The 20,435-nt window shown below is 32.6% G+C and overlaps 5 protein-coding genes and 3 pseudogenes across 8 annotated transcripts; 4 read left to right on the top strand and 4 right to left on the bottom strand.

The window, feature by feature from the left end:
- Window positions 1-163: 163 nt before the first annotated feature.
- LOC139990596 (pre-mRNA-splicing factor SPF27-like) lies at window positions 164-1,245 on the bottom strand (annotated as a pseudogene).
- A 390-nt stretch (window positions 1,246-1,635) lies between these two features.
- LOC139990595 (large ribosomal subunit protein uL4-like) lies at window positions 1,636-4,340 on the top strand. Its single transcript, XM_072009995.1, has 8 exons — window positions 1,636-1,724; window positions 2,188-2,365; window positions 2,453-2,698; window positions 2,894-3,018; window positions 3,243-3,341; window positions 3,424-3,695; window positions 3,885-4,044; window positions 4,119-4,340. Exons 1-8 carry the CDS (start codon window positions 1,722-1,724, stop codon window positions 4,338-4,340), a joined length of 1,305 nt encoding a protein of 434 aa, XP_071866096.1. The 5' UTR covers window positions 1,636-1,721.
- Window positions 4,341-5,394: 1,054 nt separating this feature from the next.
- LOC139990594 (pre-mRNA-splicing factor SPF27-like) lies at window positions 5,395-6,476 on the bottom strand (annotated as a pseudogene).
- Window positions 6,477-6,866: 390 nt separating this feature from the next.
- On the top strand, window positions 6,867-9,571 carry LOC139990593 (large ribosomal subunit protein uL4-like). The gene is made up of 8 exons (XM_072009994.1): window positions 6,867-6,955; window positions 7,419-7,596; window positions 7,684-7,929; window positions 8,125-8,249; window positions 8,474-8,572; window positions 8,655-8,926; window positions 9,116-9,275; window positions 9,350-9,571. The coding sequence occupies exons 1-8, from the start codon at window positions 6,953-6,955 to the stop codon at window positions 9,569-9,571; spliced, it is 1,305 nt and encodes a 434-aa protein (XP_071866095.1). The 5' UTR covers window positions 6,867-6,952.
- A 1,054-nt stretch (window positions 9,572-10,625) lies between these two features.
- On the bottom strand, window positions 10,626-11,707 carry LOC139990606 (pre-mRNA-splicing factor SPF27-like; annotated as a pseudogene).
- A 989-nt stretch (window positions 11,708-12,696) lies between these two features.
- LOC139990605 (large ribosomal subunit protein uL4-like) lies at window positions 12,697-14,802 on the top strand. Its single transcript, XM_072010002.1, has 7 exons — window positions 12,697-12,827; window positions 12,915-13,160; window positions 13,356-13,480; window positions 13,705-13,803; window positions 13,886-14,157; window positions 14,347-14,506; window positions 14,581-14,802. Exons 2-7 carry the CDS (start codon window positions 13,022-13,024, stop codon window positions 14,800-14,802), a joined length of 1,017 nt encoding a protein of 338 aa, XP_071866103.1. The 5' UTR covers window positions 12,697-12,827; window positions 12,915-13,021.
- Window positions 14,803-15,314: 512 nt separating this feature from the next.
- Window positions 15,315-17,013, bottom strand: LOC139990749 (pre-mRNA-splicing factor SPF27-like). 4 transcript variants are annotated; one of them, XR_011800642.1, is made up of 5 exons: window positions 16,864-17,013; window positions 16,464-16,729; window positions 15,934-16,339; window positions 15,617-15,849; window positions 15,315-15,535 (listed from the first exon to the last, which is right to left on the bottom strand). XR_011800642.1 is itself a non-coding variant. In XM_072010224.1 (4 exons), exons 1-3 carry the CDS (start codon window positions 16,936-16,938, stop codon window positions 15,937-15,939), a joined length of 744 nt encoding a protein of 247 aa, XP_071866325.1. In that variant the 5' UTR covers window positions 16,939-17,013; the 3' UTR covers window positions 15,315-15,535; window positions 15,934-15,936. The 4 variants fall into 4 exon arrangements, 2 of the variants coding, with proteins under 2 accessions (XP_071866325.1, XP_071866324.1); XR_011800643.1 differs by having other exon boundaries at window positions 15,771-15,849; XM_072010224.1 differs by lacking the exon at window positions 15,617-15,849.
- A 315-nt stretch (window positions 17,014-17,328) lies between these two features.
- Window positions 17,329-20,033, top strand: LOC139990721 (large ribosomal subunit protein uL4-like). The gene is made up of 8 exons (XM_072010187.1): window positions 17,329-17,417; window positions 17,881-18,058; window positions 18,146-18,391; window positions 18,587-18,711; window positions 18,936-19,034; window positions 19,117-19,388; window positions 19,578-19,737; window positions 19,812-20,033. The coding sequence occupies exons 1-8, from the start codon at window positions 17,415-17,417 to the stop codon at window positions 20,031-20,033; spliced, it is 1,305 nt and encodes a 434-aa protein (XP_071866288.1). The 5' UTR covers window positions 17,329-17,414.
- The last annotated feature ends 402 nt before the right edge of the window (window positions 20,034-20,435 follow it).

The following is a 20,435-nucleotide window of genomic DNA, read 5'->3' as shown; positions in this document are numbered from 1 at the left end:
AGCACTAATTCATTGTTTACATTAACTTACTAGCATAGGTTAATGTATTTATCCAGCAATAATTTATAAAATAACACCTTGTGTTCCTTACGATATCGTATATAACTTCATATAATATAACCTATTTCGGAAATGACGAATAGGATCGGTAGTTCGCTGTCAATTTTAAATATAATCAATGTATTGAAATAATATCGACATAATAAAATACAAAACATAATTAGTCACAATTTTATATACATTTTAAGGTTCTTGATTTTGTTGTTCTTGCTGATCCATTTTTGTTGCCATAACTTCAGTTGCACTTTTCTCTGGAATGTCAGGTTCTTCCTCGCCCGGCACATCATTGATTTCTACACCCTCACCCTTATTCATCATAGATTTCTGTATTTCTTCTTCTAAGTGAACACACGCTTGTTCAATCTCATAATTTTTTGACACTAGTCCTACCCATTGTGCTTCTAATGCCCTTAACTTTTCTCCACCTTGAGTTTGCATAGATTTTCTTTGCCAATTAACCTCTTGAATTCTTTTCCTTAATGCTTGTAGCTGTTTTTGGGCTTGACTCACTAGTTGTACTAATACTTCCAAATAAGATTTCCATGCTTCGCATCCATATTCCATCATTAATTCAAGATTACAAATTCTGCATTATTATTAAACATTACAATAATACACCAATTTAACATTATATCCTCATCACAATCTTGTAATTACTTAAATATTAAACAAAAATATAAAAAAGATATAATAGTAATCATAGCATTTACCTGGTAGCCTGATGTTCCAATTGTGCACTGCTATTTTTGACACTTTCATTCCATGCTGCAAGATCATTCATTTTACCTGGTGGAGGTGGAGGTAACTCATAGCGCTTCATACTGAGTACTTCCATAGGTAAACGGTTTTGCATTCGCTCAAATTCATGTTTCATCACCTCTGTCTCAAAAGCAGTAATATTTAATGATGGCAAATGTTCTAAATAGTTTTTTGTCGGTCTATAACGACGAGTTTCTTCTTCAACCATGGCCAAAGCCTAAAATATTTAATAACCACATATGAATTCGCAATTTATTTAATATGCTCATATAAACAACATAACCTCAAAATCAATTTAATAATTATTTATAACAAAAGAATTATTATAAATAACAGAAAACTATTACTTACTGCTTCTCTAACTCCAGGTTCATCGTATCCTTGGTCAATATATGGTAATGCATCAACTATAACTTATCCCGCCATTTAAAGAAATTGAACAAATAAATACTTTTGAATGTCAATGTACAATTGTAATTCCCTGACAAAGTTTAAATTTTGTATGACGTACTTCCGACTAAACAAACTTCACTTAAGAATGTATCTGTACCAATCACAGTTCAACGTTTCCCGTCATATTGTAATACTATTGATAGATAACTATGGATACACAAATAATAAAATATAATTTCTACTATAAAAAACATTCGACTAAATGGAAATATTACAAATAAAAAAATAAATTCTTTGTTATTCGAGTATGTTAAATTTGTTATATATAGATATTTAGATGAAATAATGTAGACAATTGTAAACATGACTTAAGAATTGTTGAATTCTGAGCATGCGCGAATTTGGCACGTAATTTCCACTCGCGTCCTTCTTCCATTACGACGAGGTAAGGCGTACGAGCTGCGTGGTTAGTTTGTCTGATGCGTGAAAAGTTATGAAAAGAACGCGAAATGGTAAGAAATTCTGCATTTTATTTGGAATTCATTAAAGGTTAATATTTAAAGGTATAATTTTATTGTTATATTTTGCAATAATTCCCAAGAATTTGATCTTGAATTAAAGCTTGTACACAGTTCATAGTTGGCCACGTGTAATGACTTGTAACGTACAAATTTGCATGGCTTGGTTTTGATATATGTTTAAATGTAACTTTACTGACATCATATATTTTCTTTTGCAATATTCTATTCAGTAGAATAAAGCAGTTTTACGACATATAGATATGTTTACATTGAATATGCGTGATTCCCATCTTTTAGTTCGCCATGTGCCGTCAATAGAAATCTTTTATAATTCTATCAGAACATGAAATTTTTTACTTTACTTTCCTCTTTTTTTTTTCAGAATTAATCTTAAATTTATCGATAGCTGTACGTAGATTAGTATTTCATTCTGATTTTTGTTTTTATTTTTTAGTCGTTATCAACGGCGCGACCGCTTATTACGGTATACACCGATAAGAATGAATCGTCAGGCGAAACGATTTCCCTGCCGGCTGTGTTTAAAGCACCTATTCGGCCCGATATCGTGAATTTTGTTCACCAGCAAGTCTCTAAGAATAGTAGACAGCCATATTGTGTATCCAAGGAAGCTGGTGAGTATACACTGTTTTATACTCGCCTTTTTTTTTATCTTTTCAAGAACTAATTTGCAATTATTAAATGTTGGTTTGTTTTGTTAGGTCATCAAACCTCTGCTGAGTCATGGGGTACTGGACGTGCTGTAGCACGTATACCTCGTGTACGTGGTGGTGGTACTCACCGCTCTGGCCAGGGTGCTTTCGGTAACATGTGTAGAGGTGGACGCATGTTTGCTCCAACGAAGCCATGGAGACGCTGGCATCGTCGAATTAATGTTAACCAGAAAAGATACGCTCTTGTTTCTGCTATTGCTGCATCTGGTGTCCCAGCTCTTGTACAATCTAAGGGTAAATAGCATTCTCTGAGATGTAGTAATAAATCCTACTTTATATGCAATATTTTAACGATGAATAGCTTTGGTCCGTGTTGCTGAAATGATGTTGATTATTTTAATAGCTTTATGCTGATTTATGTAAATGTTCTAATATATGTAGTTTGCTTTGAAAAGGATAATATATATACTATTTCTTTTTTATGTTTAGGTCATATGATTCAGGAAGTTCCAGAATTTCCATTAGTAGTATCCGACAAAATTCAGGAGTATAACAAGACTAAACAAGCTGTTATCTTTCTAAGACGTATCAAGGCATGGAATGATATTCAAAAAGTAAGTATACTTTCAAAAATTGTATCTTTGCACCGTAGAATGTCCGTATCTTCGTTAAAACCATTTTAATTTAGGTGCTCCTATCAGGTGCTAAATAAATACGGTTATTATTGGCGTTCTAGACTAGCTGAATTAATTGCTAGGATGGGGTATTTTTAATCGAACAGATTCAATTAAAATATATTGATTTAGATGAAACTAATATACTTTCGTTTTATTAATAGGTTTACAAGTCTCAACGTTTCCGTGCTGGCAAAGGTAAAATGCGTAACCGCAGACGCATTCAACGACGTGGACCTCTGATTGTATATGGTCAAGATCAGGTATACAAATAACTAAAAAATGATAGTTAATTATTTTTTCAAAATTAAAATGCTAATATTCGTCTTGATCATATATTTTTAGGGTATTCGTAAGGCATTCCGTAACATTCCCGGTATTGACCTTATGAATATTAACAAAATGAACTTGCTTAAATTGGCACCTGGTGGCCACGTTGGACGTTTTGTAATCTGGACAAAATGTGCCTTTGAGAAGTTGGATGCTCTTTACGGAACTTGGCGCAAAGAATCCCAACTTAAGGCGGATTATAATCTCCCTTACCCGAAAATGGCGAACACGGATTTGTCGAGACTCCTGAAATCGCATGAAATTCGTAAAGTTCTGAGGGCACCAAGGCATGTAGATTTACGTTTTATTATACATTTTCAACGAATACATATCTTATTCATGATGAATTTTATGGTCCGTGTTACTGACTGACAGTGATTATAATTTTTAACCATTTCTGATGTTTAGTGCTTATAAATATTTTATAATTATGTCACTTACGATGTATTTGCTCAAGATTAATCTTGAACTTGTAGGAAGAAGGTGGTCCGTAGCGTCAAGAAATTGAACCCATTGACCAACACGCGTGCTATGTTGCGTCTCAATCCATATGCAGCTGTTCTGAAACGTGCAGCAATTTTGACAGCAAAGAAACGTCAAGAACAGAAAGATCTTGCTCTAGCAGAGAAGCGTGGAGTAAGTTTAACGTTAAATTGAATAATATTCGTTTAATGCATACAGATTCTAACGAAAATATTTCACATTTACAGATCAAGCTCCCAAAGACTACACCTGCCGTAAAGAGTAAATTACTCCGAGCAAGACGCGCGAAACAAATTTTGAAATTGAAGGAAGAGAAAAATCAGAGACCCGTGGGTTTTAAAGGACGTCCTATTATGAAGCCGACAGCTAGGATAATTTCAAGACGAATTCAAAGAGCCATTGCAAAAACTCACCCCGAACAAAAAGATACACTTTTTAAAACGTTATAAATTTTATTTTTATTATTTTAAATAGTTGCCCAAGAATAATGCTTGATTATTCGCTTTTGTAATTATATATAAAAGAAAATAAGTACGAGTTAGTAGCTATCCTAACAAATGAAATTACAAGCTAGGCTTACAAAAAAATGCGCTGCTGACACATCAATGCAAGCAAACTATTTAAGAAAGTCCTCCAGGTATACTGTGAATTATAAATAATTGTTACATGATACTATGTGTCATTTATAGACGATGATATTCATCTTGTAAATATGTATATTTCAAGCATTAAAGAAAAGCGTGATATGTGTAAACTATGATGAAATAAATTGTGCTTTATTAAATCTCGTATTGTGATTAAAATTTGAGTGTAACTTCAAGTTGCTGATTCATTTTTTAGTTTTCTTTATTATTTCTTCCCTGTCAATTTAACCTCACTTCTCCTTACAAAAGATCCTATTTTTTAATAGGTTATTAAAACAATTGATATTATAATATTTATAATATTGATAAACAATTAATAGCAGTAACCGAATCAATTTATTTAATTACATATTATTTACGATCTTTTAGTTCTAAGAGTCTTTTCTGAAATGCCTCTTCTATCAAATCATCTAAATCGTCAAGAGGCCTGTATAATAAGATGCACAGCTTGCGAGCCAGACGCAGTCATAAGAACTGCTAATGAAACAAGGGAAATAAATCGAGTCCATGATATACCATACGGCATTATACCAACTACCTGTAAAAAGCAAATATAATTAAAATCTCTAAAATATTTACAGTATTTTATCTTTTTCGTGTATTATACCGCAATATTAACCTCTTTCACACCACTTCGACGATTTTTGAATACCAATAACGAAAGATTAATAATATTTTTAATAAATTAACTTCCGCAGCACTAATTCATTGTTTACATTAACTTACTAGCATAGGTTAATGTATTTATCCAGCAATAATTTATAAAATAACACCTTGTGTTCCTTACGATATCGTATATAACTTCATATAATATAACCTATTTCGGAAATGACGAATAGGATCGGTAGTTCGCTGTCAATTTTAAATATAATCAATGTATTGAAATAATATCGACATAATAAAATACAAAACATAATTAGTCACAATTTTATATACATTTTAAGGTTCTTGATTTTGTTGTTCTTGCTGATCCATTTTTGTTGCCATAACTTCAGTTGCACTTTTCTCTGGAATGTCAGGTTCTTCCTCGCCCGGCACATCATTGATTTCTACACCCTCACCCTTATTCATCATAGATTTCTGTATTTCTTCTTCTAAGTGAACACACGCTTGTTCAATCTCATAATTTTTTGACACTAGTCCTACCCATTGTGCTTCTAATGCCCTTAACTTTTCTCCACCTTGAGTTTGCATAGATTTTCTTTGCCAATTAACCTCTTGAATTCTTTTCCTTAATGCTTGTAGCTGTTTTTGGGCTTGACTCACTAGTTGTACTAATACTTCCAAATAAGATTTCCATGCTTCGCATCCATATTCCATCATTAATTCAAGATTACAAATTCTGCATTATTATTAAACATTACAATAATACACCAATTTAACATTATATCCTCATCACAATCTTGTAATTACTTAAATATTAAACAAAAATATAAAAAAGATATAATAGTAATCATAGCATTTACCTGGTAGCCTGATGTTCCAATTGTGCACTGCTATTTTTGACACTTTCATTCCATGCTGCAAGATCATTCATTTTACCTGGTGGAGGTGGAGGTAACTCATAGCGCTTCATACTGAGTACTTCCATAGGTAAACGGTTTTGCATTCGCTCAAATTCATGTTTCATCACCTCTGTCTCAAAAGCAGTAATATTTAATGATGGCAAATGTTCTAAATAGTTTTTTGTCGGTCTATAACGACGAGTTTCTTCTTCAACCATGGCCAAAGCCTAAAATATTTAATAACCACATATGAATTCGCAATTTATTTAATATGCTCATATAAACAACATAACCTCAAAATCAATTTAATAATTATTTATAACAAAAGAATTATTATAAATAACAGAAAACTATTACTTACTGCTTCTCTAACTCCAGGTTCATCGTATCCTTGGTCAATATATGGTAATGCATCAACTATAACTTATCCCGCCATTTAAAGAAATTGAACAAATAAATACTTTTGAATGTCAATGTACAATTGTAATTCCCTGACAAAGTTTAAATTTTGTATGACGTACTTCCGACTAAACAAACTTCACTTAAGAATGTATCTGTACCAATCACAGTTCAACGTTTCCCGTCATATTGTAATACTATTGATAGATAACTATGGATACACAAATAATAAAATATAATTTCTACTATAAAAAACATTCGACTAAATGGAAATATTACAAATAAAAAAATAAATTCTTTGTTATTCGAGTATGTTAAATTTGTTATATATAGATATTTAGATGAAATAATGTAGACAATTGTAAACATGACTTAAGAATTGTTGAATTCTGAGCATGCGCGAATTTGGCACGTAATTTCCACTCGCGTCCTTCTTCCATTACGACGAGGTAAGGCGTACGAGCTGCGTGGTTAGTTTGTCTGATGCGTGAAAAGTTATGAAAAGAACGCGAAATGGTAAGAAATTCTGCATTTTATTTGGAATTCATTAAAGGTTAATATTTAAAGGTATAATTTTATTGTTATATTTTGCAATAATTCCCAAGAATTTGATCTTGAATTAAAGCTTGTACACAGTTCATAGTTGGCCACGTGTAATGACTTGTAACGTACAAATTTGCATGGCTTGGTTTTGATATATGTTTAAATGTAACTTTACTGACATCATATATTTTCTTTTGCAATATTCTATTCAGTAGAATAAAGCAGTTTTACGACATATAGATATGTTTACATTGAATATGCGTGATTCCCATCTTTTAGTTCGCCATGTGCCGTCAATAGAAATCTTTTATAATTCTATCAGAACATGAAATTTTTTACTTTACTTTCCTCTTTTTTTTTTCAGAATTAATCTTAAATTTATCGATAGCTGTACGTAGATTAGTATTTCATTCTGATTTTTGTTTTTATTTTTTAGTCGTTATCAACGGCGCGACCGCTTATTACGGTATACACCGATAAGAATGAATCGTCAGGCGAAACGATTTCCCTGCCGGCTGTGTTTAAAGCACCTATTCGGCCCGATATCGTGAATTTTGTTCACCAGCAAGTCTCTAAGAATAGTAGACAGCCATATTGTGTATCCAAGGAAGCTGGTGAGTATACACTGTTTTATACTCGCCTTTTTTTTTATCTTTTCAAGAACTAATTTGCAATTATTAAATGTTGGTTTGTTTTGTTAGGTCATCAAACCTCTGCTGAGTCATGGGGTACTGGACGTGCTGTAGCACGTATACCTCGTGTACGTGGTGGTGGTACTCACCGCTCTGGCCAGGGTGCTTTCGGTAACATGTGTAGAGGTGGACGCATGTTTGCTCCAACGAAGCCATGGAGACGCTGGCATCGTCGAATTAATGTTAACCAGAAAAGATACGCTCTTGTTTCTGCTATTGCTGCATCTGGTGTCCCAGCTCTTGTACAATCTAAGGGTAAATAGCATTCTCTGAGATGTAGTAATAAATCCTACTTTATATGCAATATTTTAACGATGAATAGCTTTGGTCCGTGTTGCTGAAATGATGTTGATTATTTTAATAGCTTTATGCTGATTTATGTAAATGTTCTAATATATGTAGTTTGCTTTGAAAAGGATAATATATATACTATTTCTTTTTTATGTTTAGGTCATATGATTCAGGAAGTTCCAGAATTTCCATTAGTAGTATCCGACAAAATTCAGGAGTATAACAAGACTAAACAAGCTGTTATCTTTCTAAGACGTATCAAGGCATGGAATGATATTCAAAAAGTAAGTATACTTTCAAAAATTGTATCTTTGCACCGTAGAATGTCCGTATCTTCGTTAAAACCATTTTAATTTAGGTGCTCCTATCAGGTGCTAAATAAATACGGTTATTATTGGCGTTCTAGACTAGCTGAATTAATTGCTAGGATGGGGTATTTTTAATCGAACAGATTCAATTAAAATATATTGATTTAGATGAAACTAATATACTTTCGTTTTATTAATAGGTTTACAAGTCTCAACGTTTCCGTGCTGGCAAAGGTAAAATGCGTAACCGCAGACGCATTCAACGACGTGGACCTCTGATTGTATATGGTCAAGATCAGGTATACAAATAACTAAAAAATGATAGTTAATTATTTTTTCAAAATTAAAATGCTAATATTCGTCTTGATCATATATTTTTAGGGTATTCGTAAGGCATTCCGTAACATTCCCGGTATTGACCTTATGAATATTAACAAAATGAACTTGCTTAAATTGGCACCTGGTGGCCACGTTGGACGTTTTGTAATCTGGACAAAATGTGCCTTTGAGAAGTTGGATGCTCTTTACGGAACTTGGCGCAAAGAATCCCAACTTAAGGCGGATTATAATCTCCCTTACCCGAAAATGGCGAACACGGATTTGTCGAGACTCCTGAAATCGCATGAAATTCGTAAAGTTCTGAGGGCACCAAGGCATGTAGATTTACGTTTTATTATACATTTTCAACGAATACATATCTTATTCATGATGAATTTTATGGTCCGTGTTACTGACTGACAGTGATTATAATTTTTAACCATTTCTGATGTTTAGTGCTTATAAATATTTTATAATTATGTCACTTACGATGTATTTGCTCAAGATTAATCTTGAACTTGTAGGAAGAAGGTGGTCCGTAGCGTCAAGAAATTGAACCCATTGACCAACACGCGTGCTATGTTGCGTCTCAATCCATATGCAGCTGTTCTGAAACGTGCAGCAATTTTGACAGCAAAGAAACGTCAAGAACAGAAAGATCTTGCTCTAGCAGAGAAGCGTGGAGTAAGTTTAACGTTAAATTGAATAATATTCGTTTAATGCATACAGATTCTAACGAAAATATTTCACATTTACAGATCAAGCTCCCAAAGACTACACCTGCCGTAAAGAGTAAATTACTCCGAGCAAGACGCGCGAAACAAATTTTGAAATTGAAGGAAGAGAAAAATCAGAGACCCGTGGGTTTTAAAGGACGTCCTATTATGAAGCCGACAGCTAGGATAATTTCAAGACGAATTCAAAGAGCCATTGCAAAAACTCACCCCGAACAAAAAGATACACTTTTTAAAACGTTATAAATTTTATTTTTATTATTTTAAATAGTTGCCCAAGAATAATGCTTGATTATTCGCTTTTGTAATTATATATAAAAGAAAATAAGTACGAGTTAGTAGCTATCCTAACAAATGAAATTACAAGCTAGGCTTACAAAAAAATGCGCTGCTGACACATCAATGCAAGCAAACTATTTAAGAAAGTCCTCCAGGTATACTGTGAATTATAAATAATTGTTACATGATACTATGTGTCATTTATAGACGATGATATTCATCTTGTAAATATGTATATTTCAAGCATTAAAGAAAAGCGTGATATGTGTAAACTATGATGAAATAAATTGTGCTTTATTAAATCTCGTATTGTGATTAAAATTTGAGTGTAACTTCAAGTTGCTGATTCATTTTTTAGTTTTCTTTATTATTTCTTCCCTGTCAATTTAACCTCACTTCTCCTTACAAAAGATCCTATTTTTTAATAGGTTATTAAAACAATTGATATTATAATATTTATAATATTGATAAACAATTAATAGCAGTAACCGAATCAATTTATTTAATTACATATTATTTACGATCTTTTAGTTCTAAGAGTCTTTTCTGAAATGCCTCTTCTATCAAATCATCTAAATCGTCAAGAGGCCTGTATAATAAGATGCACAGCTTGCGAGCCAGACGCAGTCATAAGAACTGCTAATGAAACAAGGGAAATAAATCGAGTCCATGATATACCATACGGCATTATACCAACTACCTGTAAAAAGCAAATATAATTAAAATCTCTAAAATATTTACAGTATTTTATCTTTTTCGTGTATTATACCGCAATATTAACCTCTTTCACACCACTTCGACGATTTTTGAATACCAATAACGAAAGATTAATAATATTTTTAATAAATTAACTTCCGCAGCACTAATTCATTGTTTACATTAACTTACTAGCATAGGTTAATGTATTTATCCAGCAATAATTTATAAAATAACACCTTGTGTTCCTTACGATATCGTATATAACTTCATATAATATAACCTATTTCGGAAATGACGAATAGGATCGGTAGTTCGCTGTCAATTTTAAATATAATCAATGTATTGAAATAATATCGACATAATAAAATACAAAACATAATTAGTCACAATTTTATATACATTTTAAGGTTCTTGATTTTGTTGTTCTTGCTGATCCATTTTTGTTGCCATAACTTCAGTTGCACTTTTCTCTGGAATGTCAGGTTCTTCCTCGCCCGGCACATCATTGATTTCTACACCCTCACCCTTATTCATCATAGATTTCTGTATTTCTTCTTCTAAGTGAACACACGCTTGTTCAATCTCATAATTTTTTGACACTAGTCCTACCCATTGTGCTTCTAATGCCCTTAACTTTTCTCCACCTTGAGTTTGCATAGATTTTCTTTGCCAATTAACCTCTTGAATTCTTTTCCTTAATGCTTGTAGCTGTTTTTGGGCTTGACTCACTAGTTGTACTAATACTTCCAAATAAGATTTCCATGCTTCGCATCCATATTCCATCATTAATTCAAGATTACAAATTCTGCATTATTATTAAACATTACAATAATACACCAATTTAACATTATATCCTCATCACAATCTTGTAATTACTTAAATATTAAACAAAAATATAAAAAAGATATAATAGTAATCATAGCATTTACCTGGTAGCCTGATGTTCCAATTGTGCACTGCTATTTTTGACACTTTCATTCCATGCTGCAAGATCATTCATTTTACCTGGTGGAGGTGGAGGTAACTCATAGCGCTTCATACTGAGTACTTCCATAGGTAAACGGTTTTGCATTCGCTCAAATTCATGTTTCATCACCTCTGTCTCAAAAGCAGTAATATTTAATGATGGCAAATGTTCTAAATAGTTTTTTGTCGGTCTATAACGACGAGTTTCTTCTTCAACCATGGCCAAAGCCTAAAATATTTAATAACCACATATGAATTCGCAATTTATTTAATATGCTCATATAAACAACATAACCTCAAAATCAATTTAATAATTATTTATAACAAAAGAATTATTATAAATAACAGAAAACTATTACTTACTGCTTCTCTAACTCCAGGTTCATCGTATCCTTGGTCAATATATGGTAATGCATCAACTATAACTTATCCCGCCATTTAAAGAAATTGAACAAATAAATACTTTTGAATGTCAATGTACAATTGTAATTCCCTGACAAAGTTTAAATTTTGTATGACGTACTTCCGACTAAACAAACTTCACTTAAGAATGTATCTGTACCAATCACAGTTCAACGTTTCCCGTCATATTGTAATACTATTGATAGATAACTATGGATACACAAATAATAAAATATAATTTCTACTATAAAAAACATTCGACTAAATGGAAATATTACAAATAAAAAAATAAATTCTTTGTTATTCGAGTATGTTAAATTTGTTATATATAGATATTTAGATGAAATAATGTAGACAATTGTAAACATGACTTAAGAATTGTTGAATTCTGAGCATGCGCGAATTTGGCACGTAATTTCCACTCGCGTCCTTCTTCCATTACGACGAGGTAAGGCGTACGAGCTGCGTGGTTAGTTTGTCTGATGCGTGAAAAGTTATGAAAAGAACGCGAAATGGTAAGAAATTCTGCATTTTATTTGGAATTCATTAAAGGTTAATATTTAAAGGTATAATTTTATTGTTATATTTTGCAATAATTCCCAAGAATTTGATCTTGAATTAAAGCTTGTACACAGTTCATAGTTGGCCACGTGTAATGACTTGTAACGTACAAATTTGCATGGCTTGGTTTTGATATATGTTTAAATGTAACTTTACTGACATCATATATTTTCTTTTGCAATATTCTATTCAGTAGAATAAAGCAGTTTTACGACATATAGATATGTTTACATTGAATATGCGTGATTCCCATCTTTTAGTTCGCCATGTGCCGTCAATAGAAATCTTTTATAATTCTATCAGAACATGAAATTTTTTACTTTACTTTCCTCTTTTTTTTTTCAGAATTAATCTTAAATTTATCGATAGCTGTACGTAGATTAGTATTTCATTCTGATTTTTGTTTTTATTTTTTAGTCGTTGTCAACGGCGCGACCGCTTATTACGGTATACACCGATAAGAATGAATCGTCAGGCGAAACGATTTCCCTGCCGGCTGTGTTTAAAGCACCTATTCGGCCCGATATCGTGAATTTTGTTCACCAGCAAGTCTCTAAGAATAGTAGACAGCCATATTGTGTATCCAAGGAAGCTGGTGAGTATACACTGTTTTATACTCGCCTTTTTTTTTATCTTTTCAAGAACTAATTTGCAATTATTAAATGTTGGTTTGTTTTGTTAGGTCATCAAACCTCTGCTGAGTCATGGGGTACTGGACGTGCTGTAGCACGTATACCTCGTGTACGTGGTGGTGGTACTCACCGCTCTGGCCAGGGTGCTTTCGGTAACATGTGTAGAGGTGGACGCATGTTTGCTCCAACGAAGCCATGGAGACGCTGGCATCGTCGAATTAATGTTAACCAGAAAAGATACGCTCTTGTTTCTGCTATTGCTGCATCTGGTGTCCCAGCTCTTGTACAATCTAAGGGTAAATAGCATTCTCTGAGATGTAGTAATAAATCCTACTTTATATGCAATATTTTAACGATGAATAGCTTTGGTCCGTGTTGCTGAAATGATGTTGATTATTTTAATAGCTTTATGCTGATTTATGTAAATGTTCTAATATATGTAGTTTGCTTTGAAAAGGATAATATATATACTATTTCTTTTTTATGTTTAGGTCATATGATTCAGGAAGTTCCAGAATTTCCATTAGTAGTATCCGACAAAATTCAGGAGTATAACAAGACTAAACAAGCTGTTATCTTTCTAAGACGTATCAAGGCATGGAATGATATTCAAAAAGTAAGTATACTTTCAAAAATTGTATCTTTGCACCGTAGAATGTCCGTATCTTCGTTAAAACCATTTTAATTTAGGTGCTCCTATCAGGTGCTAAATAAATACGGTTATTATTGGCGTTCTAGACTAGCTGAATTAATTGCTAGGATGGGGTATTTTTAATCGAACAGATTCAATTAAAATATATTGATTTAGATGAAACTAATATACTTTCGTTTTATTAATAGGTTTACAAGTCTCAACGTTTCCGTGCTGGCAAAGGTAAAATGCGTAACCGCAGACGCATTCAACGACGTGGACCTCTGATTGTATATGGTCAAGATCAGGTATACAAATAACTAAAAAATGATAGTTAATTATTTTTTCAAAATTAAAATGCTAATATTCGTCTTGATCATATATTTTTAGGGTATTCGTAAGGCATTCCGTAACATTCCCGGTATTGACCTTATGAATATTAACAAAATGAACTTGCTTAAATTGGCACCTGGTGGCCACGTTGGACGTTTTGTAATCTGGACAAAATGTGCCTTTGAGAAGTTGGATGCTCTTTACGGAACTTGGCGCAAAGAATCCCAACTTAAGGCGGATTATAATCTCCCTTACCCGAAAATGGCGAACACGGATTTGTCGAGACTCCTGAAATCGCATGAAATTCGTAAAGTTCTGAGGGCACCAAGGCATGTAGATTTACGTTTTATTATACATTTTCAACGAATACATATCTTATTCATGATGAATTTTATGGTCCGTGTTACTGACTGACAGTGATTATAATTTTTAACCATTTCTGATGTTTAGTGCTTATAAATATTTTATAATTATGTCACTTACGATGTATTTGCTCAAGATTAATCTTGAACTTGTAGGAAGAAGGTGGTCCGTAGCGTCAAGAAATTGAACCCATTGACCAACACGCGTGCTATGTTGCGTCTCAATCCATATGCAGCTGTTCTGAAACGTGCAGCAATTTTGACAGCAAAGAAACGTCAAGAACAGAAAGATCTTGCTCTAGCAGAGAAGCGTGGAGTAAGTTTAACGTTAAATTGAATAATATTCGTTTAATGCATACAGATTCTAACGAAAATATTTCACATTTACAGATCAAGCTCCCAAAGACTACACCTGCCGTAAAGAGTAAATTACTCCGAGCAAGACGCGCGAAACAAATTTTGAAATTGAAGGAAGAGAAAAATCAGAGACCCGTGGGTTTTAAAGGACGTCCTATTATGAAGCCGACAGCTAGGATAATTTCAAGACGAATTCAAAGAGCCATTGCAAAAACTCACCCCGAACAAAAAGATACACTTTTTAAAACGTTATAAATTTTATTTTTATTATTTTAAATAGTTGCCCAAGAATAATGCTTGATTATTCGCTTTTGTAATTATATATAAAAGAAAATAAGTACGAGTTAGTAGCTATCCTAACAAATGAAATTACAAGCTAGGCTTACAAAAAAATGCGCTGCTGACACATCAATGCAAGCAAACTATTTAAGAAAGTCCTCCAGGTATACTGTGAATTATAAATAATTGTTACATGATACTATGTGTCATTTATAGACGATGATATTCATCTTGTAAATATGTATATTTCAAGCATTAAAGAAAAGCGTGATATGTGTAAACTATGATGAAATAAATTGTGCTTTATTAAATCTCGTATTGTGATTAAAATTTGAGTGTAACTTCAAGTTGCTGATTCATTTTTTAGTTTTCTTTATTATTTCTTCCCTGTCAATTTAACCTCACTTCTCCTTACAAAAGATCCTATTTTTTAATAGGTTATTAAAACAATTGATATTATAATATTTATAATATTGATAAACAATTAATAGCAGTAACCGAATCAATTTATTTAATTACATATTATTTACGATCTTTTAGTTCTAAGAGTCTTTTCTGAAATGCCTCTTCTATCAAATCATCTAAATCGTCAAGAGGCCTGTATAATAAGATGCACAGCTTGCGAGCCAGACGCAGTCATAAGAACTGCTAATGAAACAAGGGAAATAAATCGAGTCCATGATATACCATACGGCATTATACCAACTACCTGTAAAAAGCAAATATAATTAAAATCTCTAAAATATTTACAGTATTTTATCTTTTTCGTGTATTATACCGCAATATTAACCTCTTTCACACCACTTCGACGATTTTTGAATACCAATAACGAAAGATTAATAATATTTTTAATAAATTAACTTCCGCAGCACTAATTCATTGTTTACATTAACTTACTAGCATAGGTTAATGTATTTATCCAGCAATAATTTATAAAATAACACCTTGTGTTCCTTACGATATCGTATATAACTTCATATAATATAACCTATTTCGGAAATGACGAATAGGATCGGTAGTTCGCTGTCAATTTTAAATATAATCAATGTATTGAAATAATATCGACATAATAAAATACAAAACATAATTAGTCACAATTTTATATACATTTTAAGGTTCTTGATTTTGTTGTTCTTGCTGATCCATTTTTGTTGCCATAACTTCAGTTGCACTTTTCTCTGGAATGTCAGGTTCTTCCTCGCCCGGCACATCATTGATTTCTACACCCTCACCCTTATTCATCATAGATTTCTGTATTTCTTCTTCTAAGTGAACACACGCTTGTTCAATCTCATAATTTTTTGACACTAGTCCTACCCATTGTGCTTCTAATGCCCTTAACTTTTCTCCACCTTGAGTTTGCATAGATTTTCTTTGCCAATTAACCTCTTGAATTCTTTTCCTTAATGCTTGTAGCTGTTTTTGGGCTTGACTCACTAGTTGTACTAATACTTCCAAATAAGATTTCCATGCTTCGCATCCATATTCCATCATTAATTCAAGATTACAAATTCTGCATTATTATTAAACATTACAATAATACACCAATTTAACATTATATCCTCATCACAATCTTGTAATTACTTAAATATTAAACAAAAATATAAAAAAGATATAATAGTAATCATAGCATTTACCTGGTAGCCTGATGTTCCAATTGTGCACTGCTATTTTTGACACTTTCATTCCATGCTGCAAGATCATTCATTTTACCTGGTGGAGGTGGAGGTAACTCATAGCGCTTCATACTGAGTACTTCCATAGGTAAACGGTTTTGCATTCGCTCAAATTCATGTTTCATCACCTCTGTCTCAAAAGCAGTAATATTTAATGATGGCAAATGTTCTAAATAGTTTTTTGTCGGTCTATAACGACGAGTTTCTTCTTCAACCATGGCCAAAGCCTAAAATATTTAATAACCACATATGAATTCGCAATTTATTTAATATGCTCATATAAACAACATAACCTCAAAATCAATTTAATAATTATTTATAACAAAAGAATTATTATAAATAACAGAAAACTATTACTTACTGCTTCTCTAACTCCAGGTTCATCGTATCCTTGGTCAATATATGGTAATGCATCAACTATAACTTCTCCCGCCATTTAAAGAAATTGAACAAATAAATACTTTTGAATGTCAATGTACAATTGTAATTCCCTGACAAAGTTTAAATTTTGTATGACGTACTTCCGACTAAACAAACTTCACTTAAGAATGTATCTGTACCAATCACAGTTCAACGTTTCCCGTCATATTGTAATACTATTGATAGATAACTATGGATACACAAATAATAAAATATAATTTCTACTATAAAAAACATTCGACTAAATGGAAATATTACAAATAAAAAAATAAATTCTTTGTTATTCGAGTATGTTAAATTTGTTATATATAGATATTTAGATGAAATAATGTAGACAATTGTAAACATGACTTAAGAATTGTTGAATTCTGAGCATGCGCGAATTTGGCACGTAATTTCCACTCGCGTCCTTCTTCCATTACGACGAGGTAAGGCGTACGAGCTGCGTGGTTAGTTTGTCTGATGCGTGAAAAGTTATGAAAAGAACGCGAAATGGTAAGAAATTCTGCATTTTATTTGGAATTCATTAAAGGTTAATATTTAAAGGTATAATTTTATTGTTATATTTTGCAATAATTCCCAAGAATTTGATCTTGAATTAAAGCTTGTACACAGTTCATAGTTGGCCACGTGTAATGACTTGTAACGTACAAATTTGCATGGCTTGGTTTTGATATATGTTTAAATGTAACTTTACTGACATCATATATTTTCTTTTGCAATATTCTATTCAGTAGAATAAAGCAGTTTTACGACATATAGATATGTTTACATTGAATATGCGTGATTCCCATCTTTTAGTTCGCCATGTGCCGTCAATAGAAATCTTTTATAATTCTATCAGAACATGAAATTTTTTACTTTACTTTCCTCTTTTTTTTTTCAGAATTAATCTTAAATTTATCGATAGCTGTACGTAGATTAGTATTTCATTCTGATTTTTGTTTTTATTTTTTAGTCGTTATCAACGGCGCGACCGCTTATTACGGTATACACCGATAAGAATGAATCGTCAGGCGAAACGATTTCCCTGCCGGCTGTGTTTAAAGCACCTATTCGGCCCGATATCGTGAATTTTGTTCACCAGCAAGTCTCTAAGAATAGTAGACAGCCATATTGTGTATCCAAGGAAGCTGGTGAGTATACACTGTTTTATACTCGCCTTTTTTTTTATCTTTTCAAGAACTAATTTGCAATTATTAAATGTTGGTTTGTTTTGTTAGGTCATCAAACCTCTGCTGAGTCATGGGGTACTGGACGTGCTGTAGCACGTATACCTCGTGTACGTGGTGGTGGTACTCACCGCTCTGGCCAGGGTGCTTTCGGTAACATGTGTAGAGGTGGACGCATGTTTGCTCCAACGAAGCCATGGAGACGCTGGCATCGTCGAATTAATGTTAACCAGAAAAGATACGCTCTTGTTTCTGCTATTGCTGCATCTGGTGTCCCAGCTCTTGTACAATCTAAGGGTAAATAGCATTCTCTGAGATGTAGTAATAAATCCTACTTTATATGCAATATTTTAACGATGAATAGCTTTGGTCCGTGTTGCTGAAATGATGTTGATTATTTTAATAGCTTTATGCTGATTTATGTAAATGTTCTAATATATGTAGTTTGCTTTGAAAAGGATAATATATATACTATTTCTTTTTTATGTTTAGGTCATATGATTCAGGAAGTTCCAGAATTTCCATTAGTAGTATCCGACAAAATTCAGGAGTATAACAAGACTAAACAAGCTGTTATCTTTCTAAGACGTATCAAGGCATGGAATGATATTCAAAAAGTAAGTATACTTTCAAAAATTGTATCTTTGCACCGTAGAATGTCCGTATCTTCGTTAAAACCATTTTAATTTAGGTGCTCCTATCAGGTGCTAAATAAATACGGTTATTATTGGCGTTCTAGACTAGCTGAATTAATTGCTAGGATGGGGTATTTTTAATCGAACAGATTCAATTAAAATATATTGATTTAGATGAAACTAATATACTTTCGTTTTATTAATAGGTTTACAAGTCTCAACGTTTCCGTGCTGGCAAAGGTAAAATGCGTAACCGCAGACGCATTCAACGACGTGGACCTCTGATTGTATATGGTCAAGATCAGGTATACAAATAACTAAAAAATGATAGTTAATTATTTTTTCAAAATTAAAATGCTAATATTCGTCTTGATCATATATTTTTAGGGTATTCGTAAGGCATTCCGTAACATTCCCGGTATTGACCTTATGAATATTAACAAAATGAACTTGCTTAAATTGGCACCTGGTGGCCACGTTGGACGTTTTGTAATCTGGACAAAATGTGCCTTTGAGAAGTTGGATGCTCTTTACGGAACTTGGCGCAAAGAATCCCAACTTAAGGCGGATTATAATCTCCCTTACCCGAAAATGGCGAACACGGATTTGTCGAGACTCCTGAAATCGCATGAAATTCGTAAAGTTCTGAGGGCACCAAGGCATGTAGATTTACGTTTTATTATACATTTTCAACGAATACATATCTTATTCATGATGAATTTTATGGTCCGTGTTACTGACTGACAGTGATTATAATTTTTAACCATTTCTGATGTTTAGTGCTTATAAATATTTTATAATTATGTCACTTACGATGTATTTGCTCAAGATTAATCTTGAACTTGTAGGAAGAAGGTGGTCCGTAGCGTCAAGAAATTGAACCCATTGACCAACACGCGTGCTATGTTGCGTCTCAATCCATATGCAGCTGTTCTGAAACGTGCAGCAATTTTGACAGCAAAGAAACGTCAAGAACAGAAAGATCTTGCTCTAGCAGAGAAGCGTGGAGTAAGTTTAACGTTAAATTGAATAATATTCGTTTAATGCATACAGATTCTAACGAAAATATTTCACATTTACAGATCAAGCTCCCAAAGACTACACCTGCCGTAAAGAGTAAATTACTCCGAGCAAGACGCGCGAAACAAATTTTGAAATTGAAGGAAGAGAAAAATCAGAGACCCGTGGGTTTTAAAGGACGTCCTATTATGAAGCCGACAGCTAGGATAATTTCAAGACGAATTCAAAGAGCCATTGCAAAAACTCACCCCGAACAAAAAGATACACTTTTTAAAACGTTATAAATTTTATTTTTATTATTTTAAATAGTTGCCCAAGAATAATGCTTGATTATTCGCTTTTGTAATTATATATAAAAGAAAATAAGTACGAGTTAGTAGCTATCCTAACAAATGAAATTACAAGCTAGGCTTACAAAAAAATGCGCTGCTGACACATCAATGCAAGCAAACTATTTAAGAAAGTCCTCCAGGTATACTGTGAATTATAAATAATTGTTACATGATACTATGTGTCATTTATAGACGATGATATTCATCTTGTAAATATGTATATTTCAAGCATTAAAGAAAAGCGTGATATGTGTAAACTATGATGAAATAAATTGTGCTTTATTAAATCTCGTATTGTGATTAAAATTTGAGTGTAACTTCAAGTTGCTGATTCATTTTTTAGTTTTCTTTATT

Source organism: Bombus fervidus, chromosome 9 (genome assembly GCF_041682495.2).
Source record: "Bombus fervidus isolate BK054 chromosome 9, iyBomFerv1, whole genome shotgun sequence".
Classification (NCBI taxonomy): Eukaryota; Metazoa; Arthropoda; class Insecta; order Hymenoptera; family Apidae; genus Bombus; species Bombus fervidus.
Note: the sequence above shows the minus strand (reverse complement) of the source record. Positions and strands in the feature narration are given on the sequence as shown.